A 23,104-nucleotide genomic window follows, 5' to 3' on the forward strand; every position below is an offset into this window, starting at 1 on the left:
TACCCACTCTGTCTGTAGACATTATATCCAGCTAACAGAACATCTGAGTCTATCTCAACCCACTCTGTCATTATACCCAGCTAATTGAACATCTGAGTCTACCTCTACCCACTCTGTCTGCTCTGTATACATTATACCCAGCTAACAGAACATCTGAGTCTACCTCTACCCACTCTGTCTGTAGACATTATATCCAGCTACAGAACATCTGAGTCCACCTCTACCCACTCTGTCATTATACCCAGCTAACAGAACATATGAGCCTACCTCTACCCACTCTGTCTGTAGACATTATACCCAGCTAACAGAACATCTGAGTCCACCTCTACCCACTCTGTCATTATACCCAGCTAACAGAACATCTGAGTCTACCTCTACCCACTCTGTCTGTAGACATTATACCCAGCTAACAGAACATCTGAGTCCACCTCTACCCACTCTGTCTGTAGACATTATATCCAGCTAACAAAACATCTGAGTTTATCTCAACCCACTCTGTCATTATACCCAGCTAACAGAACATCTGAGTCCACCTCTACTCACTCTGTCTGTAGACATTATATCCAGCTAACAGAACATCTGAGTCTATCTCAACCCACTCTGTCATTATACCCAGCTAACTGAACATCTGAGTCTACCTCTACCCACTCTGTCTGTAGACATTATACCCAGCTAACAGAACATCTGAGTCCACCTCTACCCACTCTGTCTGTAGACATTATATCCAGCTAACAGAACATCTGAGTCTATCTCAACCCACTCTGTCATTATACCCAGCTAATTGAACATCTGAGTCTACCTCTACCCACTCTGTCTGCTCTGTATACATTATACCCAGCTAACAGAACATCTGAGTCTACCTCTACCCACTCTGTCTGTAGACATTATATCCAGCTACAGAACATCTGAGTCCACCTCTACCCACTCTGTCATTAAACCCAGCTAACAGAACATATGAGCCTACCTCTACCCACTCTGTCTGTAGACATTATACCCAGCTAACAGAACATCTGAGTCTACCTCTACCCACTCTGTCTGTAGACATTATACCCAGCTAACAGAACATCTGAGTCCACCTCTACCCACTCTGTCATTATACCCAGCTAACAGAACATCTGAGTCGACCTCTACCCACTCTTTCTGTAGACATTATACCCAGCTAACAGAACATCTGAGTCTACCTCTACCCACTCTGTCTGTAGACATTATATCCAGCTAACAGAACATCTGAGTCTACCTCTACCCACTCTGTCATTATACCCAGCTAATTGAACATCTGAGTCTACCTCTACCCACTCTGTCATTATACCCAGCTAACAGAACATCTGAGTCCACCTCTACCCACTCTGTCATTATACCCAGCTAACAGAACATCTGAGTCTACCTCTACCCACTCTGTCTGTAGACATTATACCCAGCTAACAGAACATCTGAGTCTACCTCTACCCACTCTGTCTGTAGACATTATACCCAGCTAACAGAACATCTGAGTCCACCTCTACTCACTCTGTCTGTAGACATTATATCCAGCTAACAGAACATCTGAGTCTATCTCAACCCACTCTGTCATTATACCCAGCTAACAGAACATCTGAGTCTACCTCTACCCACTCTGTCTGTAGACATTATATCCAGCTAACAGAACATCTGAGTCTATCTCAACCCACTCTGTCATTATACCCAGCTAACAGAACATCTGAGTCCACCTCTACTCACTCTGTCTGTAGACATTATACCCAGCTAACAGAACATCTGAGTCTACCTCTACCCACTCTGTCATTATACCCAGCTAATTGAACATTTTAGTCTACCTCTACCCACTCTGTCTGAACTGTATACATTATACCCAGCTAACAGAACATCTGAGTCTACCTCTACCCACTCTGTCTGTAGACATTATACCCAGCTACAGAACATCTGAGTCCACCTCTACCCACTCTGTCATTATACCCAGCTAACAGAACATATGAGCCTACCTCTACCCACTCTGTCTGTGGACATTATACCCAGCTAACAGAACATCTGAGTCTACCTCTACCCACTCTGTCTGTAGACATTATACCCAGTTAACAGAACATTTGACTCCACCTCTACCCACTCTGTCATTATACCCAGCTAACAGAACATTTGAGTCCACCTCTACCCACTCTGTCATTATACCCAGCTAACAGAACATCTGAGTATACCTCTACTCACTCTGTCTGTAGACATTATACCCAGCTAACAGAACATCTGAGTCTATCTCTACCCACTCTGTCATTATACCCAGCTAACAGAACATCTGAGTCCACCTCTACTCACTCTGTCTGTAGACATTATACCCAGCTAACAGAACATCTGAGTCTACCTCTACCCACTCTGTCATTATACCCAGCTAATTGAACATCTGAGTCTACCTCTACCCACTCTGTCATTATACCCAGCTAACAGAACATCTGAGTCTACCTCTACCCACTCTGTCTGCTCTGTATACATTATACCCAGCTAACAGAACATCTGAGTCTACCTCTACCCACTCTGTCTGTAGACATTATACCCAGCTACAGAACATCTGAGTCCACTTCTACCCACTCTGTCATTATACCCAGCTAACAGAACATATGAGCCTACCTCTACCCACTCTGTCTGTAGACATTATACCCAGCTAACAGAACATCTGAGTCTACCTCTACCCACTCTGTCTGTAGACATTATACCCAGCTAACAGAACATCTGAGTCCACCTCTACCCACTCTGTCATTATACCCAGCTAACAGAACATCTGAGTCTACCTCTACCCACTCTGTCTGTAGACATTATATCCAGCTAACAGAACATCTGAGTCTACCTCTACCCACTCTGTCATTATACCCAGCTACAGAACATCTGAGTCTACCTCTACCCACTCTGTCTGCTCTGTATACATTATACCCAGCTAACAGAACATCTGAGTCTACCTCTACCCACTCTGTCATTATACCCAGCTAATTGAACATCTGTGTCTACCTCTACCCACCCTGTCATTATACCCAGCTAACAGAACATCTGAGTCTACCTCTACCCACTCTGTCTGCTCTGTATACATTATACCCAGCTAACAGAACATCTGAGTCTATCTCAACCCACTCTGTCATTATACCCAGCTAACAGAACATCTGAGTCTACCTCTACCCACTCTGTCTGTAGACATTATATCCAGCTAACAGAACATCTGAGTCTATCTCAACCCACTCTGTCATTATACCCAGCTAACAGAACATCTGAGTCCACCTCTACTCACTCTGTCTGTAGACATTATACCCAGCTAACAGAACATCTGAGTCTACCTCTACCCACTCTGTCATTATACCCAGCTAATTGAACATTTGAGTCTACCTCTACCCACTCTGTCTGAACTGTATACATTATACCCAGCTAACAGAACATCTGAGTCTACCTCTACCCACTCTGTCTGTAGACATTATACCCAGCTACAGAACATCTGAGTCCACCTCTACCCACTCTGTCATTATACCCAGCTAACAGAACATATGAGCCTACCTCTACCCACTCTGTCTGTGGACATTATACCCAGCTAACAGAACATCTGAGTCTACCTCTACCCACTCTGTCTGTAGACATTATACCCAGCTAATTGAACATCTGAGTCCACCTCTACCCACTCTGTCTGTAGACATTATACCCAGCTAACAGAACATCTGAGTCTACCTCAACCCACTCTGTCATTATACCCAGCTAACAGAACATCTGAGTCCACCTCTACTCACTCTGTCTGTAGACATTATACCCAGCTAACAGAACATCTGAGTCTACCTCTACCCACTCTGTCTGTAGACATTATACCCAGCTAACAGAACATCTGAGTCCACCTCTACCCACTCTGTCTGTAGACATTATACCCAGCTAACAGAACATCTGAGTCCACCTCTACTCACTCTGTCTGTAGACATTATACCCAGCTAACAGAACATCTGAGTCTACCTCTACCCACTCTGTCTGTAGACATTATACCCAGCTAACAGAACATCTGAGTCTACCTCAACCCACTCTGTCATTATACCCAGCTAACAGAACATCTGAGTCCACCTCTACTCACTCTGTCTGTAGACATTATACCCAGCTAACAGAACATCTGAGTCTACCTCTACCCACTCTGTCATTATACCCAGCTAACAGAACATCTGAGTCTACCTCTACTCACTCTGTCTGTAGACATTATACCCAGCTAACAGAACATCTGAGTCTACCTCTACCCACTCTGTCTGCAGACATTATACCTAGCTAACAGAACATCTGAGTCTACCTCTACCCACTCTGTCATTATACCCAGCTAACAGAACATCTGAGTCTACCTCTACCCACTGTGTCATTATACCCAGCTAACAGAACATCTGAGTCTACCTCTACCCACTCTGTCTGTAGACATTATACCTAGCTAACAGAACATCTGAGTCTACCTCTACCCACTCTGTCATTATACCCAGCTAACAGAACATCTGAGTCCACCTCTACCCACTCTGTCATTATACCCAGCTAACAGAACATCTGAGTCTACCTCTACCCACTCTGTCATTATACCCAGCTAACAGAACATCTGAGTCTACCTCTACCCACTCTGTCTGTAGACATTATACCCAGCTAACAGAACATCTGAGTCTACCTCTACTCACTCTGTCTGCTCTGTAGACATTATACCCAGCTAACAGAACATCTGAGTCTACCTCTACCCACTCTGTCATTATTCCCAGCTAACAGAACATCTGAGTCTACCTCTACTCACTCTGTCATTATACCCAGCTAACAGAACATCTGAGTCTACCTCTACTCACTCTGTCATTATACCCAGCTAACAGAACATCTGAGTCTGGAACAGAGACACAGAGCCAGAATATAGTAATATGTCTTCTGTAATATAGTAATATGTCTTCTGTAATATGGTAATATGTCTTCTGTAATATGGTAATATGTCTTCTGTAATATAGTAATATAGTAATATGTCTTCTGTAATATGGTAATATGTCTTCTGTAATATGGTAATATGTCTTCTGTAATATAGTAATATAGTAATATGTCTTCTGTAATATTGTATGCCTGTCTTCTGTAATATGGTAATATGTCTTCTGAAATATGGTAATGTGTCTTCTGTAATATGGTAATATGTCTTCTGTAATATAGTAATATGTCTTCTGTAATATAGTAATATGTCTTCTGTAATATGGTAATATGTCTTCTGTAATATAGTAATATAGTAATATGTCTTCTGTAATATTGTATGCCTGTCTTCTGTAATATGGTAATACGTCTTCTGTAATATAGTAATATGTCTTCTGTAATATGGTAATATGTCTTCTGTAATATAGTAATATAGTAATATGTCTTCTGTAATATGGTAATATGTCTTCTGTAATATGGTAATACGTCTTCTGTAATATGGTAATATGTCTTCTGTAATATAGTAATATAGTAATATGTCTTCTGTAATATGGTAATATGTCTTCTGTAATATGGTAATATGTCTTCTGTAATATAGTAATATGTCTTCTGTAATATGGTAATATGTCTTCTGTAATATAGTAATATAGTAATATGTCTTCTGTAATATGGTAATATGTCTTCTGAAATATGGTAATGTGTCTTCTGTAATATGGTAATATGTCTTCTGTAATATAGTAATATGTCTTCTGTAATATGGTAATATGTCTTCTGTAATATAGTAATATAGTAATATGTCTTCTGTAATATGGTAATATGTCTTCTGTAATATGGTAATATGTCTTCTGTAATATGGTAATATGTCTTCTGTAATATGGTAATATGTCTTCTGAAATATAGTAGTATGTCTTCTGTAATATTGTATGCCTGTCTTCTGTAATATGGTAATATGTCTTCTGTAATATGGTAATATGTCTTCGGTGAGGGTGAATTCAATAAAGAATGTTTAATTTACTTTATTTTGCCCCGACAACAAAGAGCTGTTTGAAAATGTTTCCTTTTCAAGACGAACAGTGACACGGCGTGTTGAGGACTCAAGTCCTTTTGCTCACCTGACCTAGAATTCCTTAAAATCAAATGTTGACCGCATTATCTACCAAGAGAATTCCCTTCGATTATAATCACAGCCGTATATATTCCCCCCCAAGCAGACACATTGATGGCCCTGAATTTACTTCATTGGACTCCATGTAAACTGGAAACCACATATCCTGAGGCTGCATTCATTGTAGCTGGGGATTTTAACAAGGCTAATGTGAAAACAAGACTCCCTACGTTTTATCAGCATATCGAATACAATCATATCGAAGGCAATCAAACAAGCTAAGCGTCAGTATAGAGACAAAGTAGAGTCGCAATTCAACTGCTCAGACCTGAGAGGCATGTGACAGGGTCTACAGTCAATCACGGACTACAAAAATAAATCCAGCCCCTTCGCGGACCACAATGTCCTGCTCCCAGGCAAACTAAACAACATCTTTGCTCGCTTTGAGGACAATACAGTGCCAACGACACGGCCCACTACCAAAACCTGCGGGCTCTCCTTCACTACAGCCAACATGAGTAAAGCATTTAAACGTGCTAACCCTCGCAAGGCTGCCAGCCCTGACGGCATCTCTAGCCACGTCCTCAGAGCATGCGCAAACCAGCTGGCTGGTGTGTTTACGGACATATTCAATCAATCCTTATCCCAGTCTGCTGTTCCCACATGCTTCAAGAGGGCCACCATGGTTCCTGTTCCCAAGAAAGCTAAGGTAACTGAGCTAAATGACTAGCACTCACCTCCGTCATCATGAAGTGCTTTGAGAGACTAGTCAAGGATCATATCACCTCCACCCTACCTGACACCCTAGACCCACTTCAGTTTTCATACCGCCCCAGTAGGTCCACAGAAGACGCAATCACAATCACACTGCACACTGCCCTAACCCATCTGGACAAGAGGAATACCTATGTGAGAATGCTGTTCATCGACTACAGCTCAGCATTTAATACCATAGTACCCTCCAAACTCATCATTAAGCTTGAGACCCAGGGTCTCGACCCTGCCCTGTGAAACTGGGTCCTGGACTTCCTGACGGGCCATCCCCAGGTGGTGAGGGTAGGAAACAACATCTCCATCCCGCTGATCCTCAACACTGGGGCCCCACAAGGGTGCGTTCTCAGCCCCTTCCTGTACTCCCTGTTCACCCACGACTGCATGGCCATGCACACCTTCAACTCAATCATCAACTTTGCAGATGACACTACAGTGGTAGGCCTGATTACCAACAACAACAAGACTGCCTAAAGGGAGGAGGTGAGGGCCCTCGCGGAGTGTGGAGTCAGGAAAATAACCTCACTCTCAATGTCAACAAAACAAAGGAGATGGTTGTGGACTTCAGGAAACAGCAGAGGGAGCACCCTCCTATCCACATCGACGGGACAGTAGTGGAGAGGGTTGTAAGTTTTAAGTTCCTCGGCATACACATCACGGACAAACTGAAATGGTCCACCCACACAGACAGTGTGGTGAACCTCAGGAGGCTGAAGGCTGAAGAAGGCTGAAGAATTTTGGCTTGTCACCAAAAACACTCACAAACTTTTACAGATGCACAATCGAGAGCATCCTGTCGGGCTGTATCACCGCCTGGTACGGCAACTGCTCTTCCCACAACCTTAAGGCTCTCCAGAGGATATTGAGGTCTGCACAACACATCACCGAGGGCAAACTACCTGCCCTCCAGGACACCTACACCACCCGATGTCACAGGAAGGCCAAAAAGTTAATCAATGACAACAACCACCCGAGCCACACTACTCATCTCATATGTACATATACCCCCAAAGCCTCCTTCCTCCTTTGGTCGTCTTTCTTTCCAGTTCTCTACTGCCAATGACTGGAACAAACTGCAAAAATCTCTGACGCTGGAGACTCATATCTCCCTCACTAGCTTTAAGCACCAGCTGTCAGAGCAGCTCACAGAACACTGTACCTGTACATAGCCCATCTGTTAACAGCCCATCTATCTACCTACCTCATCCCCATACTGGTATTTATTCATTTATCTTGCTCTTTTTATTTATTTATTTATCTTTATTTATCTTGCTCCTTTGCACCCCAGTATCTCTACTTGCACATTCATCTTCTGCACATCTACCATTCCAGTGTTTATTTTCTATATTGTAATTACTTCGCCACCATGGCCTATTTATTTCCTTAACTCCCTTATCTTACCTCATTTGCACTCACTGTATATAGACTTTTTGTTTCCTTTTGTTCTACTGTATTATTGACTATGTTTTGTTTATTCCATGTGTAACTCTGTGTTGTTCTATGTGTCGAACTGCTTTGCTTTATCTTGGCCAGGTCGCAGTTGTAAATGAGAACTTGTTCTCAACTGGCCTACCTGGTTAAATAAAGGTGTTCTCAACTAGCCTACCTGGTTAAATAAAGGTGTTCTCAACTAGCCTACCTGGTTAAATAAAGGTGTTCTCAACTAGCCTACCTGGTTAAATAAAGGTGTTCTCAACTAGCCTACCTGGTTAAATAAAGGTGAAATAAAAATAAGTAAAAAATACTGTACTCTATACCATCATATATATTTTTATGTACATATTCTTATTCATTCCTTTACACTTGTGTGTGTGTATAAGGTAGTTGTTATGAAATTGTTAGATTACTTGTTAGATATTACTGCATGGTCGGAACTAGAAGCACAAGCATTACGCTACACTCGCATTAACATCTGCTAACCCATGTGTATGTGACCAATAACATTTCATTTGAGTAGCCGTTACAGTGAAATGTTTACTTACAAGCTCTTAACCAACAATTCAGTTTTAAGAAAAACTGCATTCCAAAAAAAGAAGTAAGAGATAAGAATAACAAATAGAGCAGCACTAAATAACAATAATGGGGCTATATACAGGGGGTACCGGTACAGAGTCAATGTGGAGGCTATATACAGGGGGTACAGGTACAGAGTCAATGTGGAGGCTATATACAGGGGGTACCGGTACAGAGTCAATGTGGAGGCTATATACAGGGGGTATCGGTACAGAGTCAATGTGGAGGATATATACAGGGGGTACCGGTACAGAGTCAATGTGGAGGCTATATACAGGGGGTACCGGTACAGAGTCAATGTGGAGGCTATATACATGGGGTACCGGTACAGAGTCAATGTGTAGGCTATATACAGGGTATTATGGTACAGAGTCAATGTGGAGGCTATATACAGGGGGTACCGGTACAGAGTCGATGTGGAGGCTATATACAGGGGGTACCGGTACAGAGTCAATGTGGAGGTTATATACAGGGGGTAAAGGTACAGAGTCAATGTGGAGGCTATATACAGGGGGTACCGGTACAGAGTCAATGTGGAGGCTATATACAGGGGGGTACCGCTACAGAGTCAATGTGGAGGCTATATACAGGGGGTACCGGTACAGAGTCAATGTGTAGGCTATATACAGGGTATTACGGTACAGAGTCAATGTGGAGGCTATATACAGGGGGTACCGGTACAGAATCAATGTGGAGGCTATATACAGGGGGTACAGGTACAGAGTCAATGTGGAGGCTATATACAGGGTATTACGGTACAGAGTCAATGTGGAGGCTATATACAGGGGGTACCGGTACAGAGTCGATGTGGAGGCTATATACAGGGGGTACCGGTACAGAATCAATGTGGAGGCTATATACAGGGGGTACCGGTACAGAGTCAATGTGGAGGCTATATACAGGGGGGTACCACTACAGAGTCAATGTGGAGGCTATATACAGGGGTACCGGTACAGAGTCAATGTGGAGGCTATATACAGGGTGTTACGGTACAGAGTCAATGTGTAGGCTATATACAGGGTATTACGGTACAGAGTCAATGTGGAGGCTATATAAAGGGGGTACCGGTACAGAATCAATGTGGAGGCTATATACAGGGGGTACCGCTACAGAGTCAATGTGGAGGCTATATACAGGGGGTACCGGTACAGAGTCAATGTGTAGGCTATATACAGGGTATTACGGTACAGAGTCAATGTGGAGGCTATATACAGGGGGTACCGGTACAGAATCAATGTGGAGGCTATATACAGGGGGTACCGCTACAGAGTCAATGTGGAGGCTATATACAGGGGGTACCGGTACAGAATCAATGTGGAGGCTATATACAGGGGGTACCGCTACAGAGTCAATGTGGAGGCTATATACAGGGGGTACCGGTACAGAGTCGATGTGGAGGCTATATACAGGGGGTACCGGTACAGAATCAATGTGGAGGCTATATACAGGGGGTACCGGTACAGAGTCAATGTGGAGGCTATATACAGGGGGGTACCACTACAGAGTCAATGTGGAGGCTATATACAGGGGGTACAGGTACAGAGTCAATGTGGAGGCTATAAATCAAATCAAATCAAATGTATTTATATAGCCCTTCGTACATCAGCTGATATCTCAAAGTGCTGTACATAAACCCAGCCTAAAACCCCAAACAGCAAGCAATGCAGGTGTAGAAGCACGGTGGCTAGGAAAAACTCCCTAGAAAGGCCAAAACCTAGGAATAAACCTAGAGAGGAACTAGGCTATGTGGGGTGGCCAGTCCTCTTCTGGCTGTGCCGGGTGGAGATTATAACAGAACTTGGCCAAGATGTTCAAATGTTCATAAATGACCAGCATGGTCCAATAATAATAAGGCAGAACAGTTGAAACTGGAGCAGCAGCACGGCCACGGACAGAGTCAATGTGGAGGCTATATACAGGGGGTACCGGTACAGAGTCAATGTGGAGGCTATATACAGGGGGTACCAGTACAGAGTCAATGTGGAGGCTATATACAGGGGTAGCGGTACAGAGTCAATGTGGAGGCTATATACAGGGGGTACCGGTACAGAGTCAATGTGGAGGCTATATACAGGGGGTACCAGTACAGAGTCAATGTGGAGGCTATATACAGGGGGGTACCGGTACAGAGTCAATGTGGAGGCTATATACAGGGGGTACCGGTACAGAATCAATGTGGAGGCTATATACAGGGGGTACCGCTACAGAGTCAATGTGGAGGCTATATACAGGGGGTACCGGTACAGAGTCGATGTGGAGGCTATATACAGGGGGTACCGGTACAGAATCAATGTGGAGGCTATATACAGGGGGTACCGGTACAGAGTCAATGTGGAGGCTATATACAGGGGGGTACCACTACAGAGTCAATGTGGAGGCTATATACAGGGGGTACAGGTACAGAGTCAATGTGGAGGCTATAAATCAAATCAAATCAAATGTATTTATATAGCCCTTCGTACATCAGCTGATATCTCAAAGTGCTGTACATAAACCCAGCCTAAAACCCCAAACAGCAAGCAATGCAGGTGTAGAAGCACGGTGGCTAGGAAAAACTCCCTAGAAAGGCCAAAACCTAGGAATAAACCTAGAGAGGAACTAGGCTATGTGGGGTGGCCAGTCCTCTTCTGGCTGTGCCGGGTGGAGATTATAACAGAACTTGGCCAAGATGTTCAAATGTTCATAAATGACCAGCATGGTCCAATAATAATAAGGCAGAACAGTTGAAACTGGAGCAGCAGCACGGCCACGGACAGAGTCAATGTGGAGGCTATATACAGGGGGTACCGGTACAGAGTCAATGTGGAGGCTATATACAGGGGGTACCAGTACAGAGTCAATGTGGAGGCTATATACAGGGGTAGCGGTACAGAGTCAATGTGGAGGCTATATACAGGGGGTACCGGTACAGAGTCAATGTGGAGGCTATATACAGGGGGTACCAGTACAGAGTCAACGTGGAGGCTATATACAGGGGGGTACCGGTACAGAGTCAATGTGGAGGCTATATACAAGGGATACAGGTACAGAGTCAACATGCTGGGGCAACAGTGTCAAGATAATTGAGGTAAGCACATTTTTAAAAGACAAGGTAAAGGATTTCACCTATTTCTCCTTGGCCCTGGATCAGAGCAATGATGCACCTGACACGGCTCAGTTGTTGATAATCTTACGAGGTCATAACCCCAGACTTTGAAATTACAGAGGAGCTTGCTTCAGTGCAGTCACTGAAGAGCACAACCACAGGGAAATGTTTATTGGAGTAGGTTAACAAGCGTGTGGCAAAGCTGGGACTTGAAAAGTTATCCTGTGTGACCACTGTTTGATGCCCAAATTTAACAGGAAAAACCGTTAACCTTTTGAAAAGGATACAAGATCAAGTAGCTGAGCTGAACCCAGATCAGACAATTATTTTCCTGCATTGCATTATTCATCAGGAGGTGTTCTAGTTAGTAACTTACAGTAGCTGTATTCCAGGCCTGTTCTAGTTAGTAACTTACAGTAGCTGTATTCCAGGCCTGTTCTAGTTAGTAACTTACAGTAGCTGTATTCCAGGCCTGTTCTAGTTAGTAACTTACAGTAGCTGTATTCCAGGCCTGTTCTAGTTAGTAACTTACAGTAGCTGTATTCCAGGCCTGTTCTAGTTAGTAACTTACAGTAGCTGTATTCCAGGCCTGTTCTAGTTAGTAACTTACAGTAGCTGTATTCCAGGCCTGTTCTAGTTAGTAACTTACAGTAGCTGTATTCCAGGCCTGTTCTAGTTAGTAACTTACAGTAGCTGTATTCCAGGCCTGTTCTAGTTAGTAACTTACAGTAGCTGTATTCCAGGCCTGTTCTAGTTAGTAACTTACAGTAGCTGTATTCCAGGCCTGTTCTAGTTAGTAACTTACAGTAGCTGTATTCCAGGCCTGTTCTAGTTAGTAACTTACAGTAGCTGTATTCCAGGCCTGTTCTAGTTAGTAATTTACAGTAGCTGTATTCCAGGCCTGTTCTAGTTAGTAACTTACAGTAGCTGTATTCCAGGCCTGTTCTAGTTAGTAACTTACAGTAGCTGTATTCCAGACCTGTTCTAGTTAGTAACTTACAGTAGCTGTATTCCAGGCCTGTTCTAGTTAGTAACTTACAGTAGCTGTATTTCAGGCCTGTTCTAGTTAGTAACTTACAGTAGCTGTATTTCAGGCCTGTTCTAGTTAGTAACTTACAGTAGCTGTATTCCAGGCCTGTTCTAGTTAGTAACTTACAGTAGCTGTATTCCAGGCCTGTTCTAGTTAGTAACTTACAGTAGCTGTATTCCAGGCCTGTTCTAGTTAGTAACTTACAGTAGCTGTATTCCAGGCCTGTTCTAGTTAGTAACTTACAGTAGCTGTATTCCAGGCCTGTTCTAGTTAGTAACTTACAGTAGCTGTATTCCAGGCCTGTTCTAGTTAGTAACTTACAGTAGCTGTATTCCAGGCCTGTTCTAGTTAGTAACTTACAGTAGCTGTATTCCAGGCCTGTTCTAGTTAGTAACTTACAGTAGCTGTATTCCAGGCCTGTTCTAGTTAGTAACTTACAGTAGCTGTATTCCAGGCCTGTTCTAGTTAGTAACTTACAGTAGCTGTATTCCAGGCCTGTTCTAGTTAGTAACTTACAGTAGCTGTATTCCAGGCCTGTTCTAGTTAGTAACTTACAGTAGCTGTATTCCAGGCCTGTTCTAGTTAGTAACTTACAGTAGCTGTATTCCAGGCCTGTTCTAGTTAGTAACTTACAGTAGCTGTATTCCAGGCCTGTTCTAGTTAGTAACTTACAGTAGCTGTATTCCAGGCCTGTTCTAGGGCGTGTAAAATGGTCAGAGTGAGGTGTTCTCTCACTTGTGTCTGGAAGTAGCTAGCTAGCAAGCTAGGAAACATTAAACAGTTAGCTTTTGTGCTTGACAGGCTAGGCAACATTAACCTGTTAGTGATGGTGCTTGACTGCTGTTAGGTCAGAATACTCGGATCAAGCCTTCTCCTCGGCTAGAGCGTCCAGTTCGCTCCTGAGAGCAAAACGCTCTGAATATACAAATGGACAATCTGACAAGGCTCTGAATTGAGGAACTCCTAGAGCACTCTGACTCTCCAGTGAATTTAGGAACTCCTAGAGCACTCTGACTCTCCAGTGAATTTAGGAACTCCTAGAGCACTCTGACTCTCCAGTGAATTTAGGTACACACCCATAGTTTGAATCTTTCTCTCTCCTCTATGTAGTGTGTCTGGGGTGTGACTCTCTCTCTGTCTCCTCTATGTAGAGTGTGTCTGGGATGTGACTCTCTGTCTCCTCTATGTAGAGTGTGTCTGGGGTGTGACTCTCTCTCTGTCTCCTCTATGTAGAGTGTGACTGGGGTGTGACTCTCTGTCTCCTCTATGTAGAGTGTGTCTGGGGTGTGACTCTCTCTCTGTCTCCTCTATGTAGAGTGTGTCTGGGGTGTGACTCTCTCTCTGTCTCCTCTATGTAGAGTGTGACTGGGGTGTGACTCTCTGTCTCCTCTATGTAGAGTGTGTCTGGGGTGTGACTCTCTGTCTCCTCTATGTAGAGTGTGTCTGGGGTGTGACTCTCTCTCTGTCTCCTCTATGTAGAGTGTGTCTGGGGTGGTGGAGTGTCTGAAGATCATCACGAGGACTAACTCTCTGAGGATTGCTGACTATGCTTTCAGACTGGCCAGGGAGAGAGGTCGTCGTAGGGTCACCGCTGTCCACAAGGCCAACATCATGTCAGTGATACTCAGTAAATGTGCATGTTAGTTAATTAGTTAGTTAGTTTGTTAATGCGTTAGTTAGCAAGTTAGTTAATTCATTAGTTAACTAGTTAGTTAATTAGTTGGTTAGCTTGGTATAAAAACAGTGCTTCTTAGTGTGTTTGATTGAATCTGTGTGTGTGGTTTGCATTCATTTGCTGTCTGATGATACATCTGTGTTTGTGTTTTGTATTAATTTGCTGTCTGATGATAAATCTCTGTGTGTGTGTGTGTGTGTGTGTGTGTTTAACAGGAAGCTAGGTGATGGTCTGTTCCTACAGTGTTGTAAGGAGGTTGCCGCGGGTTATCAAGACATCGCCTTCGATGCCATGATCGTGGACAACACCACCATGCAGGTATACTAAACACTTTTAGAAAAAAGGGTTTGAAAAGGGTTTGTCGGCTGTTCCCATAGGATAACACATTTTTGGATCCAGGTAGAACCCTCTGTGGAAAGGGTTCGACATTGAACCCAAAAGGTTCTACTTGGAACCGAAAAGGGTTCTTCAAAGGGTTCTCCTATCGGGACAGACGAAAAACTATTTTAGGTTCTAGACACCACCATGCAGGTAACCATAGCAACATCACTACTACACCATGCCGGTAACCATAGCAACATCACTACGACACATTGTAGATAACTATAGCAACATCACTACTACACCTTGCAGGTAGCCATAGCAACATCGCTACTACACCATGCAGGTAACCATAGCAACATCACTACGACACATTGTAGATAACTATAGCAACATCACTACTACAACTTGCAGGTAACCATAGCAGCATCACTACTACACCTTTCAGGTAACCATAGCAACATTACTACGACACCGTGTAGGTAACCATAGCAGCATCACTACTACACCTTGCAAGTATCCATAGCAACATCACTACTACCTAATCAAATTGGATAATAAATAGTGTGTGTGTGTGTGTGTGTGTGTGTGTGTGTGTGTGTGTGTGTGTGTGTGTGTAGCTGGTGTCTAAGCCGCAGCAGTTTGACGTGATGGTGATGCCTAATCTCTATGGTAATGTGGTGAGCAACGTGTGTGCTGGTCTGGTGGGGGGGCCGGGACTCGTTCCAGGAGCCAACTACGGGACGGACTACGCTGTGTTCGAGTGTGTATGTACACAGGGGGTGTGGGTAGATGGGGCTGTGGATAGCTGGGGTGTGGGTGTAGCTGGGGGTGTGGACAGCTGGGGGTGTGGGTGTAGCTGGGAGGGGGGGGGTGTAGCTGGGGGTGTGGATAGCTGGGGGTGAGGATAGCTGGGGGTGTGGATAGCTGGGGTTGTGTGTAGCTGGGGGTGTGGACAGCTGGGGGTGTGGGTGTAGCTGGGAGGGGGGGTGTAGCTGGGGGTGTGGATAGCTGGGGGTGAGGATAGCTGGGGGTGTGGATAGCTGGGGGTGAGGATAGCTGGGGGTGTGGATAGCTGGGGGTGTGGATAGCTGGGGTTGTGTGTAGCTGGGGGTGTCTATAACTGGGGGTGTGGATAGCTGGGGGTGAGGATAGCTAGGGGTGAGGATAGCTGAGGGTGTATATAGCTGAGGGTGTATATAGCTGAGGGTGTAGATAGCTGGGGGTGTGGATAGCTGGGGGTGAGGATAGCTGAGGGTGTATATAGCTGAGGGTGTATATAGCTGAGGGTGTAGATAGCTGAGGGTGTGGATAGCTGGGGGTGAGGATAGCTGGGGGTGTGGATAGCTGAGGGTGTGGATAGCTGGGGGTGTGGATAGCTGGGGTGAGGATAGCTGAGGGTGTGGATAGCTGAGGGTGTAGGTAGCTGAGGGTGTGGATAGCTGGGGGTGTGGATAGCTGGGGGTGTGGATAGCTGGGGGTGAGGATAGCTGGTGGTGAGGATAGCTGAGGGTGTAGATATCTGAGGCTGTAGGTAGCTGAGGGTGTGTGTAACTGGGGGTGTGGATAGCTGGGGGTGTGGATAGCTGGGGGTGTGTGTAACTGTGGGTGTAGATAGCTGGGGGTGTGGATAGCTGGGGGTGTGTGTAACTGGGGGTGTGGATAGCTGGGGGTTTGGATAGCTGGGGGTGTGGATAGCTGGGGGTGTGTGTAACTGGGGGTGTGGATAGCTGGGGGTGTGGATAGCTGAGGGTGTAGATAGCTGAGGGTGTAGGTAGCTGAGGGTGTGGATAGCTGGGGGTGTGGATAGCTGGGGGTATGTATAGCTGAGGGTGTAGATAGCTGAGGGTGTAGATAGCTAGGGGTGTGGATAGCTGGGGGTGAGGATAGCTGAGGGTGTATATAGCTGAGGGTGTATATAACTGAGGGTGTAGATAGCTGAGGGTGTGGATAGCTGGGGGTGAGGATAGCTGAGGGTGTAGATAGCTGAGGGTGTAGATAGCTGAGGGTGTAGATAGCTGGGGGTGTATATAGCTGAGGTTTTAGATAGCTGAGGGTGTGGATAGCTGGGGGTGAGGATAGCTGGGGGTGTGGACAGCTGTGGGTGTGGATAGCTGGGGGTGTGGATAGCTGGGGGTGAGGATAGCTGGGGGTGTAGATGTCTGAGGGTGTAGGTAGCTGAGGGTGTGGATAGCTGGGGGTGTGGATAGCTGGGGGTGTGTGTAACTGGGGGTGTGGATAGCTGGGGGTGTGGATAGCTGGGGGTGTGGATAGCTGGGGGTGTGGATAGCTGGGGGTGTGGATAGCTGGGGGTGTGTGTAACTGGGGGTGTGGATAGCTGGGGGTGTGGATAGCTGGGGGTGTGTGTAACTGGGGGTGTGGATAGCTGGGGTGTGGATAGCTGAGGGTGTAGATAGCTGAGGGTGTAGGTAGCTGAGGGTGTGGATAGCTGGGGGTGTGGATAGCTGGGGGTATGGATAGCTGGGGGTGAGGATAGCTAAGGGTGTAGGTAGCTGAGGGTGTAGGTAGCTGAGGGTGTGGATAGCTGGGGGTGTGGATAGCTGGGGGTGTGTGTAACTGGGGGTGTGTATAATGTGTGTGTGTTGCAGGGCACCAGAAACACAGGGAAGAGCATAGCAGATGGTAACATAGCCAACCCTACAGCCATGTTACTCGCTTCCTGTCTGCTTCTGGACCATCTGAGGCTACATGCATACGCCACCATGATACGACGGGCTGTCATCGCTACTGTTACTGAGACACGGGTAACACACGCAGGCTGTTGCATAGTGATTTCTTCAATTCTCAATTTAATTCAAGGGGCTTTATTGGTCTTGGAAACATTTGTTTACATTGCCAAGGGACGAGCAAAAGTGAAAAGAAAAAAAAAGAACAGTAAAGTTAAAAAATATATACTTTTCAAAAGTTATACTAATGTGCAAATAGAAAATAGATAAAGAGGTACTTATCTGTCCTCTCTCTCTCTCTCTCTCTCTTTCTTTCTCTCTCTCTCTGTCCTCTCTCTCTCTTTCTCTCTATCGCTCAACCCATCCTCTCTCTCTCTCTCTCTCTCTCTCTCTCTCTCTCTCTCTCTCTCTCTCTCTCTCTCTCTCTTTCTTTCTCTCTCTCTCTCTCTTTCTTTCTCTCTCTCTCTGTCCTCTCTCTCTCTCTCTCTCTCTCTCTCTCTCTCTCTCTCTCTCTATCGCTCAACCCATCCTCTCTCTCTCTCTCTCTCTCTCTCTCTCTCTCTCTCTTTCTTTCTCTCTCTCTCTCTCTCTCTCTCTCTCTGTCTCTCTCTCTCTCTCTCTCTTTCTCTCTATCGCTCAACCCATCCTCTCTCTCTCTCTGTCTCTCTCTCTCTCTCTCTCTTTCTCTCTATCGCTCAACCCATCCTCTCTCTCTCTCTCTCTTTCTTTCTCTCTCTCTCTGTCCTCTCTCTCTCTCTCTCTCTCTCTCTCTCTCTCTCTCTATCGCTCAACCCATCCTCTCTCTCTCTCTCTCTCTCTCTCTCCCTCTGTCCTCTCTCTCTCTTTCTCTCTATCACTCAACCCATCCTCTCTCTCTCTCTCTCTCTCGCTCTCTCTCTCTCTCTGTCCTCTCTCTCTAGCTCCACACAGCTGATTTGGGAGGTCAGGGGTCAACCTCTGATGTGGTCCAGTCCATCATGAAGGAGATACAGAGCACTGGACCCCTAACACAGAACATCTAAATATTTATTTCACTTATGACTCTAGCCTACCCTATAATTATGACCCCATGATTCTATAATTATGACCCTATGATCCTATACTTATGACCCCATGATTATGACCCTATAATTATGACCATATGATTATGACCATATAATTATGACCCTATGTTTGTATAATTATGACCTTATGACCCTATGATTATGACCCTATGATTATGACCCTATAATTATGACCCTATGACCCTATAATTATGACCTTATAATTATGACCCTATAATTTTGACCCTATGATTATGACCCTATAATTATGACCCCATGACCCTATAATTATGACCCTATGATCCTATAATTATGACCCTATAATTATGACCCTATGACCCTATAATTCTGACCCTATGATTATAACCCTATAATTATGACCATATGATTATGACCCTATAATTATGACCCTATGACCCTATAATTATGACCCTATGACCCTATAATTATGACCCTATGATCCTATAATTATGACCCTATGACCCTATAATTATGACCCTATAATTATGACCCTATGATCCTATAATTATGACCCTATGATTATGACCCTATGATTATGACCCTATGATTATGACCCTATGACCCTATAATTATGACCCTATGATCCTATAATTATGACCCTATGATTATGACCCTATGATTATGACCCTATAATTATGACCCTATGATTATGACACTATGACCCTATAATTATGACCATATGATTATGATCCTATAATTATGACCCTATGATTATGACCCTATAATTATGACCCTATGATTATGACCCTATAATTATGACCCTATGATTATGACCCTATGGCCCTATAATTATGCCACTATGATTATGACCCTATAATTATGACCCTATGATTATGACCATATGATTTTGACCCTATGATCATATAATTATGACCATATGATTATGACCCTATAATTATGACCCTATAATTATGACCCTATAATTATGTCCATATGATTTTGACCCTATAATTATGACCATATGATTATGACCATATGATTATGACCCTATGATCATATAATTATGACCCTATGATCCTATTATTATGACCCTCTGATCCTATAATTATGACCCTATGATCCTATAATTATGACCCTATGATCCTATAATTATGACCCCATGATCCTATAATTATGACCATATGATTATGACCCTATGATCATATAATTATGACCCTATGATCCTATTATTATGACCCTCTGATCCTATAATTATGACCCTATGATCCTATGATTATGACCCTATGATCCTATAATTATGACCCTATGACCCTATGATTATGACCCTATGATTATGACCCTATAATTATGACCCTATGATTATGACCCTATAATTATGACCATATGATTATGACCCTATGATTATGACCCTATGATTATGACCCTATAATTATGACCCTATAATTATGACCCTATGATTATGACCATATTATTATGACCCTATAATTATGACCATATGATTATGACCCTATAATTATGACCCTATGATTATGACCCTATAATTATGACCATATGATTATGACCCTATAATTATTACCCTATGACCCTATAATTATGACCCTATGATTATGACCATATGATTATGACCATATGATTATGACCCTATAATTATGACCATATGATTATGACCCTATAATTATGACCCTATGATTATGACCATATGATTATGACCATATGATTATGACCCTATAATTATGACCATATGATTATGACCCTATAATTATGACCATATGATTATGACCCTATAATTATGTCCATATGATTTTGACCCTATAATTATGACCATATAATTATGTCCATATGATTTTGACCCTATAATTATGACCCTATAATTATGACCCTATGATTATGACCCTATGATTATGACCATATAATTATGACCATATGATTATGACCATATGATTTTGACCCTATGATTATGACCCTATGATTATGACCCTATAATTATGACCATATAATTATGACCCTATGATTATGACCATATGATTATGACCCTATGATTATGACCCTATGATTATGACCCTATAATTATGACCCTATGATTATGACCCTATGATTATGACCATATGATTATGACCCTATAATTATGACCCTATAATTATGACCCTATGATTATGACCATATGATTATGACCCTATGATTATGACCCTATGATTATGACCCTATGATTATGACCCTATAATTATGACCCTATAATTATGACCCTATGATTATGACCATATGATTATGACCATATGATTATGACCCTATGATTATGACCCTATAATTATGACCCTATGATTATGACCCTATGATTATGACCATATGATTATGACCCTATAATTATGACCCTATAATTATGACCCTATGATTATGATCCTATGATTATGATCCTATGATTAAGACCTTATGCTATTTCATACAAAATATAATGTGTAGTATTTAGGATGATATACAGTGGGGAGAACAAGTATTTGAGACTCTTAATTTAATTTTTTTTATTTCTCCTTCATTTAACCAGGTAGGTTAGTTGAGAACACCTTTATTTAACCAGGTAGGTTAGTTGAGAACACCTTTATTTAACCAGGTAGGTTAGTTGAGAACACGTTCTCATTTACAACTGTGACCTGGCCAAGATAAAGCATAGCAGTGTGAACAGACAACACAGAGTTACACATGGAGTAAACAATTAACAAGTCAGTAACACAGTAGAAAAAAAAGAGAGTCTATATACATTGTGTGCAAAAGGCATGAGGAGGTAGGCGAATAATTACAATTTTGCAGATTAACACTGGAGTGATAAATGATCAGATGGTCATGTACAGGTAGTGATACTGGTGTGCAAAAGAGCAGAAAAGTAAATAAATATAAAAAGTATGGGGATGAGGTAGGTAAATTGGGTGGGCTATTTTACCGATAGACTATGTACAGCTGCAGCGATCGGTTAGCTGCTCAGATAGCAGATGTTTGAAGTTGGTGAGGGAGATAAAAGTCTCCAACTTCGGCGATTTTTGCAATTCGTTCCAGTCACAGGCAGCAGAGAACTGGAACGAAAGGCGGCCAAATGAAGTGTTGGCTTTAGGGATGATCAGTGAGATACACCTGCTGGAGCGCGTGCTACGGGTGGGTGTTGCCATCGTGACCAGTGAACTGAGATAAGGCGGAGCTTTACCTAGCATGGACTTGTAGATGGCCTGGAGCCAGTGGGTCTGGCGACGAATATGTAGCGAGGGCCAGCCGACTAGAGCCTACAGGTCACAGTGGTGGGTGGTATAAGGTTCTTTAGTAACAAAACGGATGGCACTGTGATAAACTGCATCCAGTTTGCTGAGTAGAGTATTGGAAGCTATTTTGCAGATGACATCGCCGAAGTCGAGGATCGGTAGGATAGTCAGTTTTACTAGGGTAAGTTTGGCAGACACTGCCGATTTTGCAGGTTTTCCTACTTACAAAGCATGTAGAGGTCTGTAATTTTTATCATAGGTACACTTCAACTGTGAGAGACGGAATCTAAAACAAAAATCCAGAAAATCACATTGTATGGTTTTTAAGTAATTAATTAGCATTTTATTGCATGACATACAGTAAGTATTTGATCACCTACCGGTATACATACACAATATTTTGTACTGATGAATACAAATTTGGAGAATGTATCTACACACTTTTAGAAGTACTGAAGTCCTTTATATCTATGTGGTTAGTTAATATAGTTTAACGTTTTAAAGTTAATTGATGAAGTGTTTATTTGACTTATAAACTAGTTGTAATCTACTCTGTGTTTATTTTTTAAAAGATCAATATTGTTAAGATTTCAAATAATAAATTATATTAAACTAATTTATTCATTGTCCCCTCAACAATTATGCCTACTTCCATTCCTTCCTGTCTTCCTGTAGTTGATGAGTCTGTCTGTCTTCCATTCCTTCCTGTCTTCCTGTAGTTGATGAGTCTGTCTGTCTTCCATTCCTTCCTGTCTTCCTGTAGTTGATGAGTCTGTCTGTCTTCCATTCCTTCCTGTCTTCCTGTAGTTGATGAGTCTGTCTGTCTTCCATTCCTTCCTGTCTTCCTGTAGTTGATGAGTCTGTCTGTCTTCCATTCCTTCCTGTCTTCCTGTAGTTGATGAGTCTGTCTGTCTTCCATTCCTTCCTGTCTTCCTGTAGTTGATGAGTCTGTCTGTCTTCCATTCCTTCCTGTCTTCCTGTAGTTGATGACACTTTGCTTCTTGAAAGTACAATATCTTGAAAACTTGACTGCTGACATACAAAACATTTTGGGATTTTATCTATCAACAGCGGACTCTTTTTTTTAAATACCAAAATAAAATGTTTTAGTGGAATTTGGGGGTGGAGCTCAATATACAATATATTTCCTGTTTCCTGTTTTATTTAGACAAGGAGTCAATGCTTAGTCCAAGGTATCTTTATTTTGACAGGAAGTCAAGGTCTATTTATTTAGACAGGGAGTCAATGCTGAGACCAAGG

At 43.1% G+C, this 23,104-nt stretch overlaps 1 protein-coding gene across 1 annotated transcript in view; it reads left to right on the plus strand.

Moving 5' to 3' along the window:
• The window catches only part of LOC118966137 (isocitrate dehydrogenase [NAD] subunit gamma, mitochondrial-like), a 114,690-nt gene extending 92,230 nt beyond the window's left edge, over positions 1-22,460 (plus strand). Inside the window, exons 7-11 of the mRNA XM_090185620.1 lie at positions 14,395-14,528; positions 14,806-14,908; positions 15,532-15,678; positions 17,521-17,676; positions 18,519-22,460. Of these exons, the coding sequence (XP_090041746.1) occupies positions 14,395-14,528; positions 14,806-14,908; positions 15,532-15,678; positions 17,521-17,676; positions 18,519-18,620 (642 nt within the window). The 3' untranslated portion in view covers positions 18,621-22,460. The remainder of the gene's footprint in view (positions 1-14,394; positions 14,529-14,805; positions 14,909-15,531; positions 15,679-17,520; positions 17,677-18,518) is intronic.
• The last annotated feature ends 644 nt before the right edge of the window (positions 22,461-23,104 follow it).

This window comes from Oncorhynchus mykiss, chromosome 9 (assembly GCF_057628025.1).
Source record: "Oncorhynchus mykiss isolate SJ-2025 chromosome 9, ASM5762802v1, whole genome shotgun sequence".
In the NCBI taxonomy this organism is placed as follows: Eukaryota; Metazoa; Chordata; class Actinopteri; order Salmoniformes; family Salmonidae; genus Oncorhynchus; species Oncorhynchus mykiss.